At 36.3% G+C, this 25,215-nt stretch overlaps 3 protein-coding genes across 5 annotated transcripts; 1 reads left to right on the forward strand and 2 right to left on the reverse strand.

Moving 5' to 3' along the window:
• Positions 1-5,456: 5,456 nt before the first annotated feature.
• On the reverse strand, positions 5,457-6,084 carry LOC111778514 (ARGOS-like protein). The gene has a single exon (XM_023658399.1). The coding sequence runs from the start codon at positions 6,015-6,017 to the stop codon at positions 5,553-5,555; it is 465 nt and encodes a 154-aa protein (XP_023514167.1). The 5' UTR covers positions 6,018-6,084; the 3' UTR covers positions 5,457-5,552.
• Positions 6,085-13,815: 7,731 nt separating this feature from the next.
• On the forward strand, positions 13,816-18,326 carry LOC111797308 (probable uridine nucleosidase 2). The gene is made up of 9 exons (XM_023680290.1): positions 13,816-14,117; positions 14,274-14,389; positions 14,925-14,984; positions 15,589-15,774; positions 15,852-15,956; positions 17,217-17,313; positions 17,566-17,673; positions 17,776-17,911; positions 18,000-18,326. The coding sequence occupies exons 1-9, from the start codon at positions 14,069-14,071 to the stop codon at positions 18,106-18,108; spliced, it is 966 nt and encodes a 321-aa protein (XP_023536058.1). The 5' UTR covers positions 13,816-14,068; the 3' UTR covers positions 18,109-18,326.
• Positions 18,327-18,403: 77 nt separating this feature from the next.
• Positions 18,404-20,752, reverse strand: LOC111797287 (mRNA decay activator protein ZFP36L2-like). Of its 3 annotated transcripts, none has more exons than XM_023680272.1 (5): positions 20,529-20,752; positions 19,884-20,009; positions 19,235-19,766; positions 19,000-19,059; positions 18,404-18,899 (listed from the first exon to the last, which is right to left on the reverse strand). In XM_023680272.1, the coding sequence occupies exons 2-5, from the start codon at positions 19,991-19,993 to the stop codon at positions 18,570-18,572; spliced, it is 1,032 nt and encodes a 343-aa protein (XP_023536040.1). In that variant the 5' UTR covers positions 19,994-20,009; positions 20,529-20,752; the 3' UTR covers positions 18,404-18,569. The 3 variants fall into 3 exon arrangements, with proteins under 3 accessions (XP_023536040.1, XP_023536047.1, XP_023536031.1); XM_023680279.1 differs by having other exon boundaries at positions 18,404-18,841; positions 19,884-20,018; XM_023680263.1 differs by having other exon boundaries at positions 19,884-20,018.
• Positions 20,753-25,215: the final 4,463 nt, after the last annotated feature.

The raw sequence follows: 25,215 nt of genomic DNA on the forward strand, positions 1-25,215 counted from the left end.
CTAAGTTTCTTTGCAATTCTATGTAGTTTAGATTGCATGTAGAATCATTCAAGCTCGACATGATCAATCTTGCTTGTGGAGTGATTCGAATCTCAAGCAAGTGTTCTTGCGTTGAGATATTTGATCAACAAGAATCATTCAAGCTAGACATGATCGATCTTGCTTGTGGAGTGATTTGAATCTCAAACAATGTTCTTGCCTTGAGATATTCGATCAACAAGGTAATCCGAATCTTATTCCCCTTGTATTGATTCCTTATCTTATCACAACTTCTATTTTCTTCTTCAACTTGTTGTACACATATGTAGACAGAAGAAAAAAAAAACTAACTGCTAATAACCTACGCAACAACTGTTAATAACCTACACTAACTTTCCTTGCTATTATCCACAAAGATTAAAATACAAGATTAAACAAACTAACAGTCCACCCTAGTCCACCCTAGAGACTCAAGCTCAGACAAGACAACTGTTATAGGCTCTAGTGTCCAACCAGTAGCTTAGATGTAGCCCCCGACATAATAAGGGTATGAAAGTTGTGCCTCATTACCTGAGAGATTTTTAGAAGCATAACCCTCTTTGTTCGATGGCAAAACGATAGATCTATAGCTCGAGGTTGTTGAGACAGCTTTCTACTACATGAACTGCCATGCTGGCTACTAGCTTCATTGTGCCACTCATATGTTAAAAAGGCGAAATACCCTTCTGGTGGAAAAGCGCCCACAAAACACTCAATCTTGAGGAGGGTTCTGTTACATGGTGGAAAAGCGCCACTTGAGTGACTATTGAGTGAAGAAGTGGCTATTGAGTGAAGAGTTGAAACAATGTTGATGTCACGATCTTGTTAAATCGATTATGAGGAGTGACTTAAGACTACACAAGTAATTACCTAAAGTTTTTTATCCTTGCGGTTGTGTTGTGTCCAACGTAGAAGAACCACAACAAAAATGTCAAAAATGTTGCGAGCGTACATCGAACAACTATGCTGTTGCATAAAAATTGAGTGGTTGATGCTACAACAAGAATACATCGGTTAACTTAGCTGTGTAAACTGGGTGTCGATCACGATGTGGAGAAGGAAATCTTCCTTGGGCTGCATGCAACATCTTTCCTTTTTGAAAGGTTAAATTGAAGCGAACCTTTGCTTTTAGGCCTAAATAGGATTTGTTTTTTTCTTTTTTGAGCTTTTACATTTCAACATTTCTTCTATTCTAATTTATTTGTGGATTTCTTTCTGAGAGTTTCTCATCAACCTTGGTTTTGTGATCGAGTCATACGAAGAAAATCTTTGTGAAAGAAGAGAAAATTTGATCTCATTAAAAGAGCTAGAGTCAGAATCGAGAACCGAGTCCTAAGAAGAAAAACTTTATGAAAGTAGAGAAGATTTGACCTTGTTAAATGAGCTAGAGTTAGAAAAGACTTGCTACAACATTCTCTATGACATTATAAAGATAGTTGCCAACATTGAAATCGTTCCATAAACTTCAGGTATGCTGGAATGGAATTCATGTTAAAAGATTATCACTAGTTCAATAGTATCAAACCCAATAATTGTATGAACCTATGGCCTAATATTTTAGGAAAATGATTTAGGTAGTTTATGAACAAATATTTAGATATTTTATGATAAATCATCTAGCCTCTACTGTAAATACCCCTCCACCCTATTAAGTTTTTCATCCCAAACAATCTCAAGTAAAGTAAACTGGAGTAGTTTTTACCAAATGTCTTATAATCTCTTCTTGATTGGTATTAATAAAAGTGTGAGTGTTTCCCATAAGAGAGTTGTGTTCAACAATCTAGTATTAAAGCGAAGTTGGTATAGGTTGTTGAGTCTCTTTTGGAATTCCTAATATGCTCTATGATTGCAGATTTGTCTTTATCTTTTACATTAGAAACGATTTCTTAACATTATTAGTGAATGAGTTTCTTTGTGTTGTGAGTAGTTTGTGACTCTACTAGTTTTGTATCAAAAAAGTTTGTTTGGCATTACTAAGGTATTGTCAACACAATGAGTGATCTCCAATTTGTCAGAGCAATCAAGAAACTCAACAACAACAATTACAACACATTTACAATATGCATGATGTCCTATCTATAAGGACAAAATCCTTGGGAGGTTGTTGGCGGAAGCAAAACTATGTCAACCGAGGAGGATGCTAATGGTACCTTGCGTAAATGGAGAATCAAAGCAGACAAGGCAACTTTTTTCTTGAAGACCATAACCGAAGAAGAGATTTTAGAGCAAATTCGAGATGACAAGTGATAAGGATCACGGTGTTCCAAATGTTCCAACTGGACCTATTGATGATAAGGATCACGATGTTCCAAATGTTCCAATTGGACCTATTATACGATCCAAGGCCAAGAAAATTCAACAAACCTTCATTCTTCTTCTATAACATTGGATAGGCTCGGTTCAACCATTATTTCTTGTGTTACCAACTAATTTGATAAGTTGTTAGAAAACTTTATTTATTATTTTAAATTTTGTAATGGGCGAAAATGTGGAATTTATTTCTTAAATTGACTCCTTTCCTAATATTCGAGGGATCAGAATTAAATTATGCCACTAACTTAAGCATTTGAAGCATTGAAAGTAGGGATTAAATTATGGCCACTAACTCGGCATTTGAAGGATTGAAAGTTTATTTTGTGGAGAGACTATGAATACCTACAAGCTATTATTAAAAGACAGATCCATGGAAGGAATCAAATTGAAATCTCAAAGTGAGACTTTTATCCTCATAAATTTGAGCATCAGCTTTGACATTTCTAAGTTTCAACCAATTCTTTGCTATTTCTGAGGTTCAACCAATTCTGGTGTAAATTGCATCGGAATCATTCAATCAAGCCTTTATCAAGTTCGATTGTGGAGTAACTAAATTTAGAACAAGGTTTCAAATCCTACATCTAGATCTTTGATCTTTAAGTGGTAATCTAATTCTAGTCTTATCTCTTGGTTGTCCGAATTTTGTATAAGAAAGTATTAATTTCATTGATTCAAGGTTCTTGCTTCCACAAAAGCTTTGATCGCTGGGCTGAGGATTAGGGTTGCATTATCAACAAGAGACCGAAAGAAGCATAGGACATGTTCGTGACATTTTTCTCAAAGATGAATGACGTGAAACTATAAGTTCTGGAGAATGAGTTGTTGTCAATCTCACAACGTTACATGACGATTGCTCAATATTTCCACAGGGTCAAGTCGATATGTTGGGAAATTACTAAACTAGATTTGGAGTTTGTCATTGGAGAAGCTTGAATGAAAAAGAACATCCATGAATTACAGCTAGAGTATAGAAGTTTTTGTTACTTTACAAGAATAATCGACTCAAATCATCATCTATAGAGTTTTAAAATTTTCTAGCCAATCAAGAAACCATGGCAAAGCAAATAGAAGGTTATGGTGAATATGACCCTTGATCAAGTACACCCAACCAAATAACTGAAGTAGAAATAAGAATGCTACGGAAGGTTTCTTTGAACCCAAGCACTATGCTTTTCAATTTTTTTTCAATTTTTTTTGGTTGTTGTACATCTCAAAACTATTTATAGGAAAACATTCTAAACTTTCTCCCCCAAATTAACAACTACTGACAATTCTAATGAAAAACACTTACAATTTTGTGCTAAACTTGTTCACGTTAATAATTATTGACAATTATACTAAAATTGCTGCGGGTTACTAACTTATTTTGCTAAGTTAAACTTATTGACTCATAAGGTATCACATTGAGGGAGGAAGAAGAAGCACTCTACACTAATGATAGTTTGAACAACAATAAGCTGTCCACCAAAGGTGGATATAAAAATGGTGACAAAAGAAAAAATCATTAAGAAACTACACAACCTTGGAGAGCTCACAAAAAACGTAACAAGAGTTCCTCAAGAGAAAATATTCAAAGATATTTGCAACAAATGTGGAAAAATGGCTACAAATCTAAAGATGGTTAGTCTAAGAAAAATTTCTTCATGGAGGATGAATGAGATGCACAAGTACTATGTACCAGAAGAAGACGAATAACACTCATGGTGATGATGGAGAGCATCCAGATTATGAGAATGATTGGGTCATTGATTTCGGATGCTCAAACCACCTAATTGGCGATTAGAGTTGTGTAACTGAAGAGTGGTGGTTCTTAGAGAAGAAAGTCTTTCCAGACTTGAACAACATCGAAGAAGTTCTCCAACAAAAGATGGGGAGCAAACTACACACATTCAGTCAAGTGTTGATGTGTTTGAAGATCCAAATGAGATTGATGTTTGTGAGCAAGAAGTAACTAAACAAAGTGAATTCAATGAAAAGGAAATGACAAGTTAATAGCTTAGACGATCAGAAATAATTTGAAAGTCAAATCCTAAGTATGTCAACATAACTATTATAGAAGACAAAGTTAAAGAGCGAGAGACATATGAATATGCATCACAAAATTCAACTTGGCAGAAGGCGATGAAGGAATAAATCATAGCCCTAGAGCAAAATTAAATCTTGGAACTAATGCCAAGACTGGGAGATGTCAAACTCATCTCTCGAAAATGGGTCAGCAAAATAAAGCGTCAATCAGATAAATTAATTGAGAGATACAAGACTTAGCCTGTTATTTGAAGGTCCTCTCAACAAATATGGACTAGACTATGTTGAAATAATTAGTCCAATGGCGAAGATCACTATCATACAGATCCCACTAGCACTTGCGTCAAGTAAAAATAGGAAATTATACCAGATGTACGTATGGAATGTTTGTTTTTTTACGTGAAGAGTTGAACTAAAAGATCTACCTGAACTAACTAAAGGGATTTGAGAATGCAATTGGAGTCATTAGTCAGCACATGCAAAGTCCAAAGAAATCTTATTTAAATGTGGTTCGACTGATGTTGACATATATTAATAATACAATCGACTCTAATCTTTTGATCTTGACATATATTAATAATATAATCGACTATACTTTTGATCTTGATATATATTAATAATATAATCGACTATAATCTTTTGTGTTGGATATTGTGATAGGAGACCTAAAGATCAACCCGTTGACATATATTTTTTATATGTATATATATATTTTTTTTTTGTGTTGGATATTGTGATAGGAGGCTGAAACTCTTCTATTTATAGTTGGTTAAGTAGAAAATTTGATGTTTGATATAAAACAAAGCATATAGAGATACATTAGCATTTAATTAGAAAGAAAATTTGTAATAAAATTTTGAATGAAAGAAAAAAAATTAAGATGGAGCAAATATGAGGAAGTGGCAAGTGGCGTATTAAGTAAATATGAGGGCTTTCACTTACCGTTTAACACAATAAATAAAGACTAGTGTTGAGAGGGTTATTGAAATGTAATATGTTATTGAAAAATGAAATAAAAGAGGGAAAATTGAAGGGGTGAGAAACAAAAGAAAGAAAAGGGAAGAAGGAGAGATTTAGAATGGATTTGGGACTCAGTTTTATTGTCTAAAATTATATGATTTCCAAGTAATGAAAGAACCCTTAATTCTGTAGCTGAACAAAAACAGAGAGATACAAAATTGAAGGAGAGATTTAGATTACATATACGTATGAGAGGAACTAATATCCTTGGCGTCATTCGAAGGCATAAACGCCAACACCATCAGCATTCCCAAAATACCAATGGGAAGAAGCAACAGCAGCATCAACGGCGGCGCCGGCAACGGCGGTAGAATCAACGGAAGGATCAACAACGACGCCGCCAGGCACACCAGCACCGCCAAATACGTGGCCGCGGGCACCAGTCGCCTCGCCGTCCCCTGAGATAGTGACCGCGTGTACTCCAGCATGCGCTGCTCCTGGGGGGCTGCGTCAGAGGGAGTGGCATTGGAGGAAGAAGGGAAGGCGGGTTTGGAATCCGCGGCGTGGAGAAAGTAATAATGGTGTGGGTGGGGGTTGAGATTGTGGTGGTTGTGGTGGTTGTGGTGGTGATGCTGCATGCTCATGAAGTCGTCGGGATTGGGAACCCCTGGGGTGTCGGTGTCCGGAAGTCCAAGACTCATTTAGGAAGGAACCCAAAATTGGGCGGAGAAGGAAAGGAAAACAGAGATCCAGATGGAAGATGGAGCAATCTTCTGGGGGCTGGGCTTAATTATTTAAATTCTCCTCAATATGAAATCTTAATTTAAAAAAAAACAAAAAAAACAGAGAGAGGGGTGGATTCAGTGAATTGGAAAGTGAAGTGGGGTTGAGGAAAGATGCAAGTTGCCGCCTCTGGAAAGACAACGGGGAGTGTGTCTTCCAAGGTTCCCACCCCCTGTCCCTCTTCTTTTTCTTTTCTTTTTTTTTTTTTTCTTTTCCTTCTAATTCACGTCAACGCTACCGTTTTCATTGTTACATTTATATATAATGTTATTAACAATTTTCAATGAATATACACAAATCTTCCGTCACCTTTTGTTTATGATATGGAAAGATTTGTTTTATAACAATTATTGGACAAATATATTAAAAGAGTGAGTAAGAATCTTTTTGGCACATTTATCGAAAACAAAGCAACTGACATAAAAACTAAACTACCCCATTCTCCCTACGCCCTATGTTAATTAAGTAAGAATCTTTATGTTTCTTGTTTATGCATAGTGTAATGTGTAGAAATGATGTAACCTCTTTTAAGAAGTGATGGAGCTGTTATCAAATCATAAAAAAAAAATGAATTGAATAAATAAATAGAAACGGGGGAAGTGTAGATGATGGGAAAAGTGGGAAAAGGAGGAGCACAGAAATGGAAGTTAAAATAGGTTTATGAATTTGGTATGATTTGAAGATGATGTGATTACATCAAATCATGTCATGCCTCTGTTCATTATTTTGATTTCCCTTGTTCCACACTAACCCAACATATCCCTCACCCTTTCCACACTCCCACCATCTCATTTCCCTTATTTGGTTTTGACAAAATTGGAAGAAGGATGTAGTAGTAGTGGTTGGTGGGGCCATCTGGAAGGAAGCGATCAATTCTCTGGGTTTGGGGTTTGGAGAGGCAAATCAGGAAAATACTTCCAACCTCAAACCTACTTTCTCAGTTCTGTTGTTTCTTTTTCCTTTTTCTGCCATTCCATGAATTTACCCAATTTCCTATTCTCAATTGGGTGCACAGTTTTGAGTGATGAAAGGAAGGTGTTGCTTATGCATTGCTCAATTCAAACAATATGCTCAAATTTGGTGGGATAAATTGATGTCAAGTAGGAGAAGAAATCTTGAAGCAACAATTGATTCATGGTACGAGTGGAAAGAGTCCATGAAGAAGCATTTTATTCCACAATATTCAATGGGACATGGCGCAAAAGCTTCAAGCATTGAAACAAGGACGCAAACCTGTGGAGGATTATTACAAGGAGATGGATACACGGATGGATCGACTTGATCTCGATGAGGACATAGAGGCTCTTATGCACGGTTTCTTAATGGGTTAAACACAGATGATTGAAAGACACGCGCAGGCGACGTGTGTGGTCAAACAAGCTTGGATTCTACACAAGTGATGTTCGGTTCACAAAGACAAATCCCGCCTAAGGTCCAATGAAGCCACAAAGTCATGCAAAAAAAGAGTATGAGGATTGAGTTCCCTTCGAGGCTTGTCCTGAGCGTGTTAAGATCACAATGCCGCACGTTTGAAAAAGTACAAACATGGCGATCTACGCATCAAGCAAGACCAAGCTCATTTTCCAAGGTATTGGGGTGCTGATGTGGGCAAGAGATGAAACAGAGGACACATCTGGTCGAATGTCTTCCAAAAAAACCCTCGCATTAGTGGAATAGTATAAGTAGTTGCAAGCAGAGAAGTCGAGGGTCAAGACAAGACGAGCATCGACCCAATGCAAAGTTGAGCACAACACAAGTTCTTATGGGGGACGATCTTGCTGTAGAGAGGCAACCAAGTTTGAGCGGGGGAAGACCCGAGTGAATGGGTTATTCAGCCCATGAATATGCTCCAAAGTGCAAGCACAGGTGGGTGGTTTCACAAGAGGATCAAGTCCAACATCAGCTCGAAAAGTGAGAACTAGCTAGACATGAGCAAAGAGAAGTGAACATGCAGCAGGACCAAAGAAGTGTCAAAGCAATGTTGCCACATAAAGGTGGCCAGTAAAGATGATATGAACCAAGAGACATCATTCATACAATATACTTCAATGAAGATGTGAAGAAAATGTTGTCAAAATTATCAAAAGAGGTTGCATAATGAGCCATTATGTAAATGTAACCTAAAAATACAATAACTCTCCATTGTCAAAATTGTAACCCACCCAGAATTTACAACAATCAAACTTTATTCTTCTTCAATGTAGCAGAATTGAAACATCTTTTGATAATTTTGACAACCTTTTCTTCACATCTTCATTGAAGTATATTGTATGATTGATGTCTCTTGGTTCATATCAAAAGAGCTTGCTGAAATGCAGTGCCAACACAAGGTTGTGTTACAAGCTTTCCAACATCACTATTGTATGGGTTGGTTCCACGATAAGTAAATGTCATGGTAGACTTTTCTAATGTAGAGGCAAGTCGGTTGTGTTGCAAATGATTGACCATGCACGCGTAGGTAACGTGTGTGCCGAATAAGTTTGGATTCCGCACAAGTGATGTTCGGTTGACAAAGACAAACCTTACCTAAGGCCCAATGAAACTACAATATCAGGCAAAAAATTGAATATAGAGTTTCGGTTTCTCTCAAGACTTGTCGTGAGTGTGTCAAAGATCACGATACCGCACAGTTAGAAAAGTACGATCATGACAAGAAGGTCCTAAAGGAAACTTGGACTAAAGTCCATGATACATCCCTATGCATTTCATCATAAAAATACAAAGATGTATTAGATTTGAAGGGTGACTATTGATGGTAGAGAATGAAGAGGGACGTAACAAAATTTGTGATTTGATGTTTGACTTGTTATCCGATAGAGACACTGAAACAATGACTTGCAGGGTTGTTATCACCACTGAATGTACCTTAGTGGAAGTGGGAGGAAGACGCGGCTACCACAAATTCTGCTTCAATGGTGGACAACGTAACTACAGGTTATTTTTTAGAGAACCAAGACACCGCTCCATCACTAAGTAAGAACACATAATTGTTCTGTTCTTGCGCTCAGCTACACTATTTTGTTGGGGAGTGTAGGCTGCAATAAGTTGTCTACTGATACCATTAGTTTTGCAAAAATTGTTGAACTCATGAGAGGTGAACTCTCCACCCTTGTCTGTGCGTAAACAACGAATAAAATCTTTAGTCTCTTTCTCAACAAGATTTTTGAAATTCTTGAAGATTGTAAAGGCTTCAGACTTTTCAATAAGAAAATATATCCATACCTTGCGGCTGTAATCATCAATAAAACTTATAAAATACCTCTTCTTACTATTGGAAGGAGGCTTGATGGGTCCACAAATGTCTTGCATGTACACTAGTTGCAGTCTTTGTGTTACTCTCCATAAACTTCTCTTTGGAAATGCATCCCTATGTTGTTTTCCCACCATGCAATTATTGCATATTTTAGAAGATGCTTTCAATTGGGGTAATTTAGAGTTATTGTATTTTAAGACATTTTATTTACTTTAGGTTACATTTACATAATGGCTAACTATGGCCATTAAGTACGAATGTTACAACTTTTGGAATGCCTTTAATAGTTTCATTTTGAGGCTATATAAAGCCATGTATGTTGTATTTGTGAGCAGACTTGGAAAATATAGAAAGAAGATCGATCATGTCTAGCTTGAATGATTCTTGTTGATCAAATATTTCAAACACTTGTTTGAGATTCGAATCACTCCACAAGCAAGATTGATCATGTCGAGCTTGAATGATTCTACATGCAACCTAAACTACATAGAATTGCAAAAAAACTTAGTCATTGTTTGAGATTCATTTACACAAATCAAGCTCTCAATCTCACCTCTCAAAATTTTGAATAGAGCAAAGATTGAATTTTGAACTCTGGGTCGATTAAAATCTTGTTGATCGAATATCTCAAGCCAAAAACACTTTGTTTGAGATTCGAATCACTCTAGAAGCAGATCGATCATGTCTAGCTTCAATGATTCTTGTTGATCAAATATCTCAAACACTTGTTTGAGATTCGAATCACTCCAGCAAGATTGATCATGTCGAGCTTGAATGATTCTACATGCAATCTAAACTACATGGAATTGCAAAGAAACTTAGCCATTGGCTAAAGAAAAGCACAAATGCTTCTTTCTATATTTTCCAAGTCTGCTCACAAATAAACATACATGGCTTTATATAGCCTCAAAATGAAACTATTAAAGTCATTCCAAAAATCGTAACATTCATACTTAATGGTCCTAATTAGCCCTTATGTAAATGTAACCTAAAGTAAATAAAATGTCTTAAAATACAATAACTCTAAATTACTCTAAATTGTAACCCACCCAAAATTTATAACCATCAAACTTCATTCCTCTTCAATGTGACATGAATTGCAACCTCTTTTGATAATTTTGACAACATTTTCTTCACATCTTCATTGAAGTATATTGTATGAATGATGTCTCTTGGTTCATATCAAGATCTCTCAATGCACTATCGCGTCTCGTCTTGTCATCTCGATCTCCATCGACATGGTCCATATGTCTTGACGCCATCCCGAGTCTTGGGGTGGCATCGGCCATCACAACTCACTCGGTCATGCCATCGAGAACGGGCCCTTGTATCGCTCATTTTATTGGGACTTCTAGAACATCCATCCATTCAAGTTCTATCAAGGCATTGGCCCTCCCGTGCCCATGCCATGTCATTTATAGATATCGTGCCGGATAGCGGGTGTATGTAGCAACATCTAACATGCGGGCTGAGGCACAATACCGACACACCCGTGCCGTCCGATATTATCTTTGAAAACCCTATTTCAAATGAAGTTTTGAGTCGTAATATTAAAAAAGATTATTGTAAAAAGTAAATTTTGAACAACAGAATATTAATTAGTGACAATAAAAGAAAGGTTAACATTTCAAAAATTATCTTTCAACTATTTCCTTTTAGGGTTATTAAACTAGTATGGAATTCTAATGACATAGTTAATTAACTAAAATTTTTAATTAATTATAGATCACTCCATTATAAATCCGATTTATAGTCGAACTCCTATGCATTTTTGGACAAGTTGTGTCTATGAGTATAAACATTATAAGCAAGTGACTTGTCTTATGAGTTGTTCATAATTACACCCGGGTCACAAGTTCGTTTTATCCCTATAATTATATTTTTCATTTTGAGTACCACTAATTCTCTAATAAACAATTTATTAATTGGCTACAAAAGTCATTTGCACTCATGGAAATTAAAAGGCAAATCAAAAGGCAAATCTCCACCTGCAAGAGTTGTTGAGTCTCATCATCTTTGAGTCTGTAGTGGTCGCTATTGTGTTTTTGAGAGGGAGAACTTTTGGGCTAAGTTCTTTGTTAACTTCGGGATGAACCCACATAACGGTAGCAACTGGAAGAAGAAGAATATGACACAATATCTACCACTCAAAATTGTGAATAAATCTGAAAATATTATTACTCAGCCAAACAATAGAAACTTAAGAATGAGAAAATATAATTGGGATCCAATCTTCATTATATTCCCAACGTTTATCAATACCAACTAATACTTACAAATAAAAAATATAAACTAACTAAATCTTAAAAATAAAATAAAATATACTATCCAAAATATTAATATATATTCTTAACTAATATATTCTCTAAATATTAACTAATTAGAATATTTTATTTGGACTAATTCAAAGACAGAGGAAGAAGAAGAAAAAAAAGTGTTAGGAAGGTTTGATCGATGAGTTTTGGGGGTTTCCTCGACGGCGGCGGTGGAGGAAGCGGTGGCGCTCGAATCGTAGCCGATTTACCTTAGGTGAAGAACAACTCGATTGCTGCAAATAATAACCCCACCGACGACACCGCTGGCGGCGGAACTATGTCGTTTGAGGCACTCATACCCGAGGGTCTGGAGCACAATGTTGGGAGGAGCAGAGACGAAGAGTACGAGAGTAAATTTGGAAGTGACAACATGGACGACGGAGAAGGAAGACTCTCGAGGGAAAAAAAAAAAAGAAAAAAAAGGAAAAGAAAAGGAAAAAAGATAAATAAATAAATAAATAAATAAATATATATATATATATATATATATACACGCGCAAGGGTCACATGAATGGTCAGCTGACTCAGCGTTGACCAGTCAAAGGCCAATTTTTTTTACTCTTCCTCTTTTTATGGTTTTTAACCCTCTCCGAGTCCGTTTTTCGAGCCATTTTCCGGACTTAATTTAGCTGAGGAGTTTGATGGAATTTGGGACTTTTTGGAAGACCTGAACCCCAGCAAAAAGTGTCACGCATTCCCAACTAAGTGGCAGTTTGGAACTTTAGATTTAGTTATGCTCATAATATGTATGAAAGTAGAATATTTAGATTTAGTTATGCTCATAATATGTATGAAAGTAGAATATGAGAAGCATGTCATCGAAACTTGAGCATGAAATGAGTTGGTTTGATGTATGTAACAGTACGTTAAATGTAAAGATGCACGTTTATCGATAAATAAACTGTTGAGCTATGATGTGATCGAAATTGGGAGCATTTCTTTATTACATGTTATACGAAAGTGATTATACAAGTTTGAGGATAGGACGAGCTGAGATGGCACAGGTCGAATGTCATTATGTATGTTTACTAAAACGCGTATGCAAGAGTTAAACAAATGAATTTACGACTAGGTACCCATGTTAGATTGATATGCTATGTCACTATTTCCATATGTGATTTATGCTGTTATACCGGGACGATAGGGGTTCGCCAACTAGCCCCTCATCGTAAACCCGACTCGATTGTCGGGGGTCCAGATAACCATATAACTGGCATATGATGTTTTATGATATATGATTTGTGCCCTTGGAGACTTTTAGTAAGTTACCAACAAACTAATTACTAAGTATATTTTATATACTCATTTCTACTACTTCAACTTACTTTTTTGGTGAAGTTTGACGTAGCGGTCGTCGGAGGCACATCTGGGCGGTTGGTTATAGAGAGTCCCATCACATTTGAGAATGTAGTCCCTTGTACTTACCTTTAAATCCTGTATTTGATGCATTTTAAATAGTTTGATCTTATGGTAGTGTATTTTTGTNTTTTTTTTAAAAAAAAAAAAAAAAAAAAAAAAATTATTTTTATTAAATTTCAAAATGCATGTGTTTAAAAGTTTTAAATTTTACCAATTTTTCTTATTTCAACATCATTGAGTAAGGATCCTTGGCTCGAGTCCCTCAAAAAGCGGATCGTTACACTTCTTAATTAACAAATTTATAACGAAAGATTAAGTATTTTATGGTGTAGTTTTATACAAATTTATTGTATAGGATTCTCACACTCACATGCCTTCACATGAAAAATTCAAATCAAATCATGAGTGTATAGAATTTGGAAAAACTCTCGAACATCATAGAAGACATGATGATGCATCATCATAGTGTATGTGTCCATACTCATCATCATAAATGGAGGAGGAACCTGATGTAAATAAACACACAATATGTATGAGGTCAGTTTTCATCTTAAATTATTCTTATGACACAATCCTATACATCATTCACATCTAGGTAACATTAGCCTTCATATAAATTCATCTAAGAGATTTTTCTTCTTTTTGGATCCGAATATCTCAAAATTCAACTAAGAGCCCTAAAACATTAAAAATTAGGAAAGACATTCAAATAATGTAAATATATTATATATTATGTCCTAACCTAGGTGTTGCATTTTGATTGGAGAATGAATCTTGTGTTCATATCTGGTGGTGGTAGTAGTGGAATTCCACCCTTTCTACAATGGCGGGTGAACACGAAAAGGCCATCAGCTTTTCGCTTTCCTTTTCACTTTTCCACTGAATTTCGAGGAGATCATCCTTCTCATCTTGATGGTTACAATATTTAATTAGGGAAGATCCTGACAACAAAATGTTAACCATCTCATCCTTCTCATCTTGATCCCTTCTTCTCTTTCTTCACGCCCCGATCCACATTAGCCTTCTTCTCTTCTCAAAATCCATGGCCGATTCCCGCAAGAAGACTATCATCGACACTGACCCTGGCATCGGTAATTTTTTTTCATTTCTTTTTTCTCATCGATTATGTTTAACACAGACCTAAATTGCTCTATCTCTATTCATTTCGATCCTAATTGAATCGATTTTTCAAGTCCATCTGGTTGGGGCAGAGTACTTTACTGATGAAGTTAGTTATATATCTGTAGATGATGCTATGGCCATTTTTCTGGCTTTACAATCCCCAGAGTTGGATGTGCTTGGACTAACCACTATTTTTGGGAATGTTTATACTACTCTTTCCACAAGAAATGCCTTGCATCTGGTGAGTCACTTATGAATACATAAGAATCATACCTTTGCTTAATATTGTTCATCTATTGTTTTTCTTTCTCTTACTCTTTTGGTTCCCCTTTGCTTATTGTTTTTCTTTCTCTTACTCTTTTGGTTCCCCTTTGCTTATTGTTTTTCTTTCTCTTACTCTTTTGGTTCCCCTTTGCTTATTGTTTTTCTTTCTCTTACTCTTTTGGTTCCCCTTTGCTTATTGTTTTTCTTTCTCTTACTCTTTTGGTTCCCCTTTGCTTATTGTTTTTCTTTCTCTTACTCTTTTGGTTCCCCTTTGCTTATTGTTTTTCTTTCTCTTACTCTTTTGGTTCCCCTTTGCTTATTGTTTTTCTTTCTCTTACTCTTTTGGTTCCCCTTTGCTTATTGTTTTTCTTTCTCTTACTCTTTTGGTTCCCCTTTGCTTATTGTTTTTCTTTCTCTTACTCTTTTGGTTCCCCTTTGCTTATTGTTTTTCTTTCTCTTACTCTTTTGGTTCCCCTTTGCTTATCTCATCTTAATTTTTGTTGGTTCATCAGTTGGAGATTGCTGGTAGGACTGACATCCCAGTGGCTGAAGGATCGCATGTCACAATAACTGTAAACTCATTATCTTACATCCACTGCCTCTCGTATCATGTGCTCTACTTGTTTAGTAGAGTTTTGAATTTGATTGTTTGAATAGGACTTTCTTCTGTCAAGGGGCTTTGTCTAACATCTACTGATTCTCCACTCTTTTGGTTCAACACTAAAAGCTTCCAAGAAAACTCTGTGGCGTCCAAATAGCTAAGGTTGTGAATGTTGTTTTCAAAATTTGTCTACTTTGATGTGAATGTGGAAATACCAAATTTATGGACATATTCATGGGGGTGAGGAATACTGGAAGATTTTAAACTTCAGAAATTTGATAGTTTCATTGACATTTTGAGATAAATGTTGGCTCTTCGTACCCTTTGTAGGTGGAAATTTTATGTATTTAATCTGTAAAAGCCTTTGGAATCCATATTTATGGTTAGAATATTATTGTATTGTTTTCAACATGATATTTGCCTCATTAATTAGCTAATGCAACACCTATTAGAATTCTCTTTCTCATATATGCGAGATGTCTATACAAAAATGTAACTCATTGACGTCTGAATGTTTTCTCTTTTGTCCTTTTTGTTTGTAATGTTTGTTAACTTGATATGTTATTCGTATGAAGAAAGGTACAAAACTTCGTGTTGCTGATTTTGTCCATGGGGCCGATGGACTTGGCAACCAAAATTTTCCACCTCCAAATGGGAAGCCGATAGACCAGTCGGCAGCTGCTTTTCTTGTTGAACAGGCAAATCTTTACCCTGGAGAAGTAACAGTTGTGGCTCTAGGACCACTAACAAATATTGCACTGGTCTGATTCTAAATTCCTAGTAAAAATGTATTTTTCACATTACTTCACTACAATTTACCCACATAAGGTTGATATAGGCTTTGCAATTGGATCCCGGATTTCCAAAGAAAATTGGGAAGATTATTATTCTTGGTGGTGCATTTTTCGTGAATGGAAATGTAAATCCTGCAGCAGAAGCCAATGTAAGTTGCTTCACTCTTTTAATGCGACAACAACTCTTGTGAGTTCATTGCCTGCTTCCCCTGTCACCATTTTTAAGCTTGAAACTGCACTTCTCTATCTTGTGTATCCTACTTTTATGTATCAAAGAGGTTTTGTGGATTTGAATCTACCGCTTTAAAACAGAGGGCTTTATAATGCCAGGAAACAAAATTCATTTTTGCTTTCGTACATTTAAATCTAACAAAATATCTAAAATCCTTGGTAGAAAGCTAAATGTTTATCCATCCTCCATAAATGTTTACTTTTACACCTAAACTTTATGAGTGTTTTATATTTGATTACAGAAACAATGAACTGTAGGGAAGGGAAAGAGGTCATGAAAGTTAAAATGGAATATTTGGAGAAGAATAGATTTTGGGAACAGGTAGAGATGAAAATAGCAAAGAGAATAGACTATAAAGTTTTTGAGATTTCACCAAATAGAGTTGTCTGTTTCTGAATCTCAAGAGAATTATTCCAAATTGTGGAGAATACTTACTTGTTAAAGGAAAATCTTAGAGGTGAAGAGGGTGGGGGGTTTTGTGAATTATTGAAGCAGCTTAAAGGAACTTCAATAACTGAAAGTGAGTTGAATTTGGATATGGCCGAAATTTTAGTTAAGCTTGGTGCAAGGAACTAGCAGGTACATGCAAAAGAGCTTTTTGTCTGCCTTTTGGAAATTTATGTCTCAAAAAGGTCAATATTATTGTCTGATTGGCCTATATAGAGGGATTCGATTTGGCTGAAAGGCTTCCAAAAAGAAGACCTTAGTCTCTATTTTTAAGGACAAGAAAATGTGAACCATCTACTTTTTCATTGATTCTCAAGCAGGAAAATGTGGGAGTCTCTATTTCAAGGCCTCCAGGTTTCTTGGACTCTCAACTTCCTGAAAAATAGAAAAACCCAACATTATTATGTGCTTTGCGGTGGGGGATCGAATAAGAAAGCTGAAATCCTTTGGATCGAATAAGATACCCCACTACTTTATAGGGTTTGTGGAAAAAGGAAACCAGAGAATCTTTGATGTAAATAGAGATTTGTGGTAAGAACTATTTGAAATGATTAAACATGACCCAGCTTCTTGGTGTGCCCTTTTTTGGTGTTAATCTATGTATATATATTTTTTTTCAATGCTGGTCTATGAAATACTTACTGATTTGTTCCTAGTCCATTAGTATCATGATATGCTTCATATGAACAATGGATTTTGAGTTAATATATACTTGAGTCTGGAGAAATAGATATTTGGGGATCCTGAAGCTGCAGATATGGTATTCACAAGTGGAGCAGACGTGTTAGTTGTGGGGCTAAATGTCACACATCAAGTTATCATGACAGGTAATCTTATTTCATGGTATATTCTGATGAGTTAAGTAATAAACTTTTTTAATGCTCTTCTGCATATTTTGCGTTGATTTGAACATAGAAACATTTCAGCCTATATTTTGGTGATAAGTTTGTTTTGTTCTGTAAGTAATGTCAATCAGCTTGTAGAGGACATGAGTAAGGTTAGATGTGTTTATAAGTCAATATAATCATGTTTATTTCCCCTTGAATATGGGTATGCCGTGTTTCACAAAACAATTTAAGAGGCGGATCGTGACAAATTGGGAAGATCAGATGGGAAATTTGCCAAGTATCTCTGCAAAATTTTAGATATTTATTTCTCCTACCACAGGTATGCATATGAAACTAAAGGTGAGGCTACTGAATAAAATAGGGTCCGTCCACAATAAGCCATCAGATTCAGCTGCACATTGTTTGACTTGTTTGCTACTGCTGCTGCTAATATGCGTGCAGGGGTTTACCTCCATGATCCAGCAACTGTGCTAGCGGCTGTCGATCCCTCACTTTTCACGTACACGGAGGGCGTAGTTCGAGTCCAGACAACGGGCATCTCAAGAGGACTCACAATTTTGTACAACAATAAGAAAAGGTAAATGTATTTGGGTTACCTATTTCCCCAGCTTACCAGTATTTTGTACAACAATCAGGTAATTGTGGTTAATATTGGAACTAACCAGGTTTGGTGAAGTGAGTGAATGGTGTGATAAACCCACCGTGAAGGTGGCGGTCACAGTGGATGCCCCGGCCGTTGTGAAATTGGTGATGGACCGACTTATCGACTCGTAGAGTATATATAAAAGTTGCAATAAGGAATTCCTTGCATATGGAGGAATGGAATGTTTTATATCGGAGGCCTATATTCAAAATCATTTTGAAAAGAATCTCACTCAATAATAATCATCATTGTGTTGTGTTTCTTCTATTATGAATGATTTCGCTCGAGATACAGTAATTAATTTGGATGTAAAAGTTGTCTTATGGAAATGAGAATGGGTTTAGGATCATTTTGTTTGCCGAGAGTAATATCTCTTGGAAGGCAGTCAGAATTGAATTCTTGGCTTAATAGGTAATACACTGTAACTAAGTAGCAACACAACCTTTTCCTTAGAAGAATAACACGTACACATCAAAGTATGCACATGCAAAGTATGCACATGTGCACATAAGCTAAGTATGAGTGTTTCAAAACAAAGTGGTGTATGCATTTCTGAGAAATGAGTTTAAGATGGAAAAAACTTTGGCCCTCCCTATTCTTCTTGTTGGGATGAGCAAAGTTGAACAAAAACTAGAAGTCTCTTTTTGGTTCTCTCAGTGGTGGAACCATAAAGAACCTCATGGATGTGTTGGTCTACATCTCCCCTTGTGGACTTTGTTTCGGGGACAACAACTTCAATGTCATCATCTTCGGGTGACCAATCAGTGTTCAGGTTGTGTATTGAATTTATTGAATGACCTCTTCTGCTAAGTTCAGTTTTGAAGGTGATATCGAGGGAGTTCGATTGCGTTGTTGCAGCTATTCCTGTTAGTGAATGATTGTTGCGGGACTTGAGACCATGCGTCAAATATGGTTCACCAAACTGTAGTAGCAAAGAAATATGCGAAATCTAACTTCTTTTTTTTTTTTATTCCAACAAATTTTGCACTACATTTAATCATCACACGTCGATGGTACCTTACCTTAGGTTTGGTTTTAAGAGGTAAATGAACAGGCCGAAGCTCCTCCTTTCCATGTGCAAACTGCAAATAGCACATACAAATTACAAAACCCAACTCCATTTATTACAGATCAATGTTTTTCCCAAAAATTTAACGCGTCTGATTGAGAAAATTGTTTGAAGAAAAGTATGCATACTCCGCATATAAATTGAAGTTATTCAGATCGTATCATTACAGTGGGGACAAGATAACTAACCTGGCATTTGTGGCCGAAGCGGCAGCTTCCAGAATCCTCCCAGGAGCGGCAAATGTCCGTTCTGTATTGATTTTTGCTTAACGATGAACCACCGCCGCTTCCGGAATCTAAGGCAGACTTCAATGTCTTCGCTCCTCCATGGACCGAACTGATCAAAATTTCATCCATTACTATCACTTCCTCATGGACCTTCAATGGAGTCCCATAAATTTGTGGAGACCTTACAGGTGTCGTTTCCAAATTCTCTATAGCCGAAAGTGGCGACAAAGACGATCCTCCTCTCCGAGAACCGAAGCTACTGCTTCCGGAAGTGCTGCTAGCGAAGTGGTTGATAATAGAGGACCGGTAGTTGGCATTGATGACGTCCGCAACCGGAGTAGAAAATGTGTCGCCGACGGATGGTAACTTTCCTACCACAGGAGATCGAGAGCGGAAGTAACTTACGATCGGTGTTGAACGTTCATGCTTCTCGGCGTAACGATCAAGAATTGTTGGAATTTTGGAGTTTGTTTCTTGGTGATAGTGTCCGGTCNCAGGAGATCGAGAGCGGAAGTAACTTACGATCGGTGTTGAACGGTCATGCTTCTCGGCGTAACGATCAAGAATTGTTGGAATTTTGGAGTTTGTTTCTTGGTGATAGTGTCCGGTTCCGCCGATTACGAGGTGATTGTCCATCTGAATTTTGATCGGCCGAACCGTAGCGTTTAGGCCTTTGATAATTGCCGCTTTGGAGCTCCTCTTGCCCTGGCGATCTTCCATGAGTCAGGAAAAGAACCTGAAATTTCTGATAAAAATTGATAAACTAATCAAAGGCGATTTTATGCACAGAGAAAAGAAGATCTATCAGCATTTTGAAGTGTTCATTGGCTACGTAGAATTAATGTCCAGGCTCATGTCCCTAATATTTCGAAACAGAGTACTCTCCAAGGAATCGGTGAATTAAACTTACAGAAATAGCGGACGATAAGATTCAGATGCTAAAACAGAGAACAGAGAAGATCTAACCAGTCATTTCCAGAGCAAATAATTCATTCAAAATGATAGGATAAAACATGTTAGGGCTCCATTCAAAACGCAAATTAAGATGCACACATTGTGAACAAGACGTCAATTGAAAGGAAAGTGCAGATCGGTGCAGAGTCCAAAATGGAAAACGTGTAGGCTCAACTTCAATTGGAACTCACTCCGGCAGAATACAAAATATCGTGAAGATTGATATGAAATTGTTGGAGATGGAACAGAACGCAGCCGGAAGAGTGTGGTTTGAGTGCAAGGAAATGAGTAGAAGACGTACCTGGAAAATGAAAATTCGGAGTCGGAATGATTCAGAGATTAGAATCCGCAGTTGAGAGGATTGGATTGTGAGAGAGAAATTAGCGTTAACATTTGTTGTTTGGCGTCGCGTAGGGCAAGAGGAGGGAAAATGAGGATGGATGCGGAGCTTAAGAGTGGAGTAGGACGCAACATTAGCAAGAAGCAGAATTCAAAACAACATTGCACTACAAATAAATTTTTAAAATGTGTATATATACCCAACGCTACAAGGACTATGGACTTGCCACGTGGATGCATGTTTTTCTCTTCCCATTTTCACTTTAATATATATATATATATATATATATTTATATATTTATATATGAAATGGTTAATTATTTTAGAAATTACAACAATAAGCGACTCTCATAATACATTAATATTATTTTGTATTAATAAAAACTTTAATCCAACTTTTTTAAAATTATAGAAAAACCGATGATGATCATATACTAGAATAAGAACAATATCAAAGTCTACAAGTACATTGCTTACTTAGTATTTTTATACCGATCCTATTTTTTTTTTCTATGTGATTGTTGATGTGCGGGAGTGCTCGAGAGCTGCATGATTGTAAAGGAGGTCCTCCCGAGACTTCATTCCTGTCTACGTACCTCGAGCATTTTTTTCATTTATATGAACTTGTATTTCTCTCCCATTCCTCATTTACAATTAAATTTGAATACGGTCCGTTTGTAATCAAATTTTGATTATTTTTAATTTAATGTTGGTTATTTAAAAGTTTGCAAAATTGTATCGTGTTTTATTTTACTTTTTTTACTTTATCTACTTTCCCTTTTGTCTTTTTAATTATGGTCCAAAATTTAAAGCCTAAAAAAATGAGATCATGAGAGTATATAAAAGAATTTGTGCAGACAATTTTCTTCACTTTTAAAACTATTTATCATAAAATATGAGAAAACTAGGTGTGAGAATAGTTAACCTTATCAAATCAAGGTTGTAGTCTATTACAAGAGATCGTGGTATAATCGACAATGTTTATGGTTATTAGACTTCATAAGTATAATCTATATTTAATATAAGTCTATAAATGATAGCAATATATTTGTGATAGGCTTTAATCCCAACGCATAATCAATAATAATTGCAAACTTTAATTGAAATGTATTTGGGTAGACTCATAAAATTTTATTGAGTTGTTGAGGATGAAAAATACTCCGCACGTATACATAGAGTGTCAATAAGAGACCTTAACTCAACTTGATATTCACACGATTATAGACTTATAGTCGCGCTCTTGTGCATTGTATGACAAGTTGTGTCTATGAGTATAAACATTATAAACAAGTGACTTGTCTTATAAGTTGTTCGTAATTACAGCTAAGTTACAAGTTCATTTTATTCTTATAATTACATCTTACTCTTCGAGAGTACCATTCTTTTTCTAATGAACAATTTATTTATGATCTAAACTTAAAAAGGTCCTTATGCCATTTTGCCCTCTCTGGTGATGAGGTCTGTATTTTTGTGCTTATGCGTTTTTGAGAAGGAGGACTTTTGGGCTAAGTTCTTTGTTAACTTGGGGATAAACCCACATAACGATAGCAAGTGGAAGAAGAAGAAAGGGAAAAAAAAAAAAAAAGGGAGAGAAAGTGTTATCGAAGCTTTGATCGATGAGTTTTGGGGGTTTCCTCGACGGCGGCGGTGGAGGAAGCGGTGGTGGTCCAATCGTAACCGATTTACCTTAGGTGAAAACAACACCATTGCTGGAAATAATAACCCCACCGACGACACCGGTGGCGGCGGAACTATGTCGTTTGAGGCACTCGCTCCGTTGTGCCCTACGAACATGGACTACAGGCAGGGGGTTTTGGGTCTGACTACCCGAGGGTTTCGAGCACAATGTTGGGAGGAGCAGAGACGAAGAGTAGGAGAGTAGATCTGGAAGTCACAACATGGATGACGGCTCCAACAACGACCAAAACGACGCCGACAAACCTCCGATGAAGAAGAAGGGAAGGAGGAGAAGAAGGGGCGGAGAAGGAAGATTCTCGAGAAAACAAAAGAGAAAATATACAAGGGTCACATGAATGGTCAGCTGACCCAGCGTTGACCAGTCAAAGCTCAATTTTTTTTTTTACTTTTCCTCTTTTTATGGTTTTTAACCTCTTGGAGTCCATTTTTCGAGCCATTTTCACTCAATTTATTCTCTCCACTTAGATTATGACATATTTGAGGAGTTGGATGGAATTTGGGATTTTTTAGAAGATCCGAACCCAAGCGAAAAGTGTCACGCATCCCCAAGTAAGTGGTACCTCAGAACTTTGGATTTAGCTATGCTCATAGTATGTATGAAAATAGGATATGAGAAGTACGTCAGAGAAACTTGAGGATGAAATGAGTTGGTTTGATTTATGTAAAAGCACGTTAAATGTTAGGATGCACGTTTATCGATGAATGAACTGTTGAGCTATGATGTGATCAAAATTGAAAACATTTCTTTATTATGACATAAAGCATGTTATAGAAAAGTGATTATACAAGTTTGAGTATAGAACGAGCGGAGATGACACAGGTCAAATGTCATTATGTATGTTTACTAAAACTCGTACGCAAGAGTTAAAGAAATGAATTTACGACTAGGTATCCATGTTTAGATCGCTATGCTATGTCACTATTTCATATGTGATTTATGCGGTTATACTGGGATGATAAGGGTTTGCCAACTAGCCACCAATCGTGAACCTGGCTCGATTGTCGGGGGTCCAGATAATCATAGAACTGACTTATGATATTTTATGATTTATGATTGTACCCTGTGGTGACTATCATGAAGTTTGCCAGTTAGCTTCCTATAGTGAGCCTATCACGAGCTGCAAGGGTCCACAGCTGTACCTTATAAGTTGGTTATGAATATCATTCATGCATGTAATTTATGTGGTTATAAAGGGACGGTAGGGGTTTGCCAACTAGTCCTTCATCGTAAATCCGACTTGATTGTCAGGGGTCCGGATAACCATAGAACTGGCATATGATGTTTTATGATATATGATTCGTACCCTTTAGGGACTTTTAGGAAGTTTGTCAGTTAACTTTCTTTCGGTGAACCTGCCATGAGCAATAAGGGTCCACAGTTGCACCTTAGAGTAGGTCGAGCCTTAACATGCATGAACCCTATGAGTTATATCGAGGTTGCACCTCAAGGACTCTGAGATATGATGATGATGATAAAAGACTAGCAGAAATAACTACTTGGAGACCTAGAAAACTTTAGAATATTCCAGAGTTAATAGATGCGACCAAGAACCAAAAGAAAGTAAATGAGAAAACCTAGGATGTTGTTAGGTTTTGACATAGGAATAACCAAACTTAAACAATTGTAGTTTAAAGGGATAATATTATTGAACACTCAACTTTGACTCTTATAGTCTTACAAATAACTAGAAATAGAAACTAACCACACATTTTGCAAAAGTAGTTGAACCAAATATCTAAAAGTACTCTAACTATCCCCAGAGAATCTCTATTTAACTATTTTGACATAATCAAATTCTTCTACCAATCTCTTCCTCCCACAAAACTGAGGCCCAAGATCTCTTCTAGGTGGGATGCCCTACACTATGTGTAATGTCCCTAAATTTCCACATATCTCGAGTCTCATGCTCATCTCTAATGCAGAATAAAAATCTAAGAATGCTCATCTTTATTAGCGGAAAAATTTAAAACTTCAGATTACGTTCAAACATTGGAAAACACTGTNAAAAAAAAAAAAAAAAAAAAAAAAAAAAAAAAAAAAAAAAAAAAAAAACGATTACAAATTAAATAATATAAATGAATGAAATGCAATGATAAGAATCACGGTGTTCCAAAAGATTCAAAAAACTATGTCAACAACAGAATTCAAACCTATGCACACGAGAGCTCAAGTTTGCCGCATTAGCCACTCAAGCACGTCAACGTTTATTAAAAAAACTATGTTTAATTTGATAAATTATGTAAAAGTCAAATGGTCAATTTGAATTATTGTTTGTGGAGATTAAAGGGGATCGGGAATAAATCCCGTCCACAAACATCTCGAATAAATCCCGTCCACAAACGTCTTTTGTCAGGAGACTATAAATACCCACAATATGTTATGTAAAAATTAGATTCGTGGATGAATGTAATTCAGATCTCAAATTGAGACGTTTCCCTTAGAAATCCGAGCATCATATTTGTCATTTCTAAGTTTCAAGCAATTCTTGTAGTAGAATTGCACCCGAGCCATTCAATCAAGCCTTGATCAAGTTAGATTGTGGAGTGACTCAATTTAGAACAAGGTTTCCAAATCTTGCTTCTAGATCTTCGATCGTAAGAGGTAATCTAATTCTAGCCTTATCTCTTGGTTGATCCAAATTTCGTATAAGGAGGTGTTAATTACTTTGATTCAAGGGTTCTTGCTTCAACATAAGCTTGGATCGTTGGGCTGAGGATTAGGGTTGCCTTATCAGTTTGGTATCAGATCTTAGGCTTATATCTTTGTGGCCGACTCTAGAATTGATTTTATCTTTCATTTCTGCTCTTGCTTATCTTTTCTTTAAATTTGTCCATTTATTTTCTTGCTGTTATTTCCGCCATTATTCATCAACTTTTCACTTTTTTCTCATTTTCTTCCTAAAGATCGCGTTGAGATCTTGAAAAAAAAAAAAAAATCTTATCATATTTGT

This window comes from Cucurbita pepo, chromosome LG01 (genome assembly GCF_002806865.2).
Source record: "Cucurbita pepo subsp. pepo cultivar mu-cu-16 chromosome LG01, ASM280686v2, whole genome shotgun sequence".
NCBI classification, from domain to species: domain Eukaryota; kingdom Viridiplantae; phylum Streptophyta; class Magnoliopsida; order Cucurbitales; family Cucurbitaceae; genus Cucurbita; species Cucurbita pepo.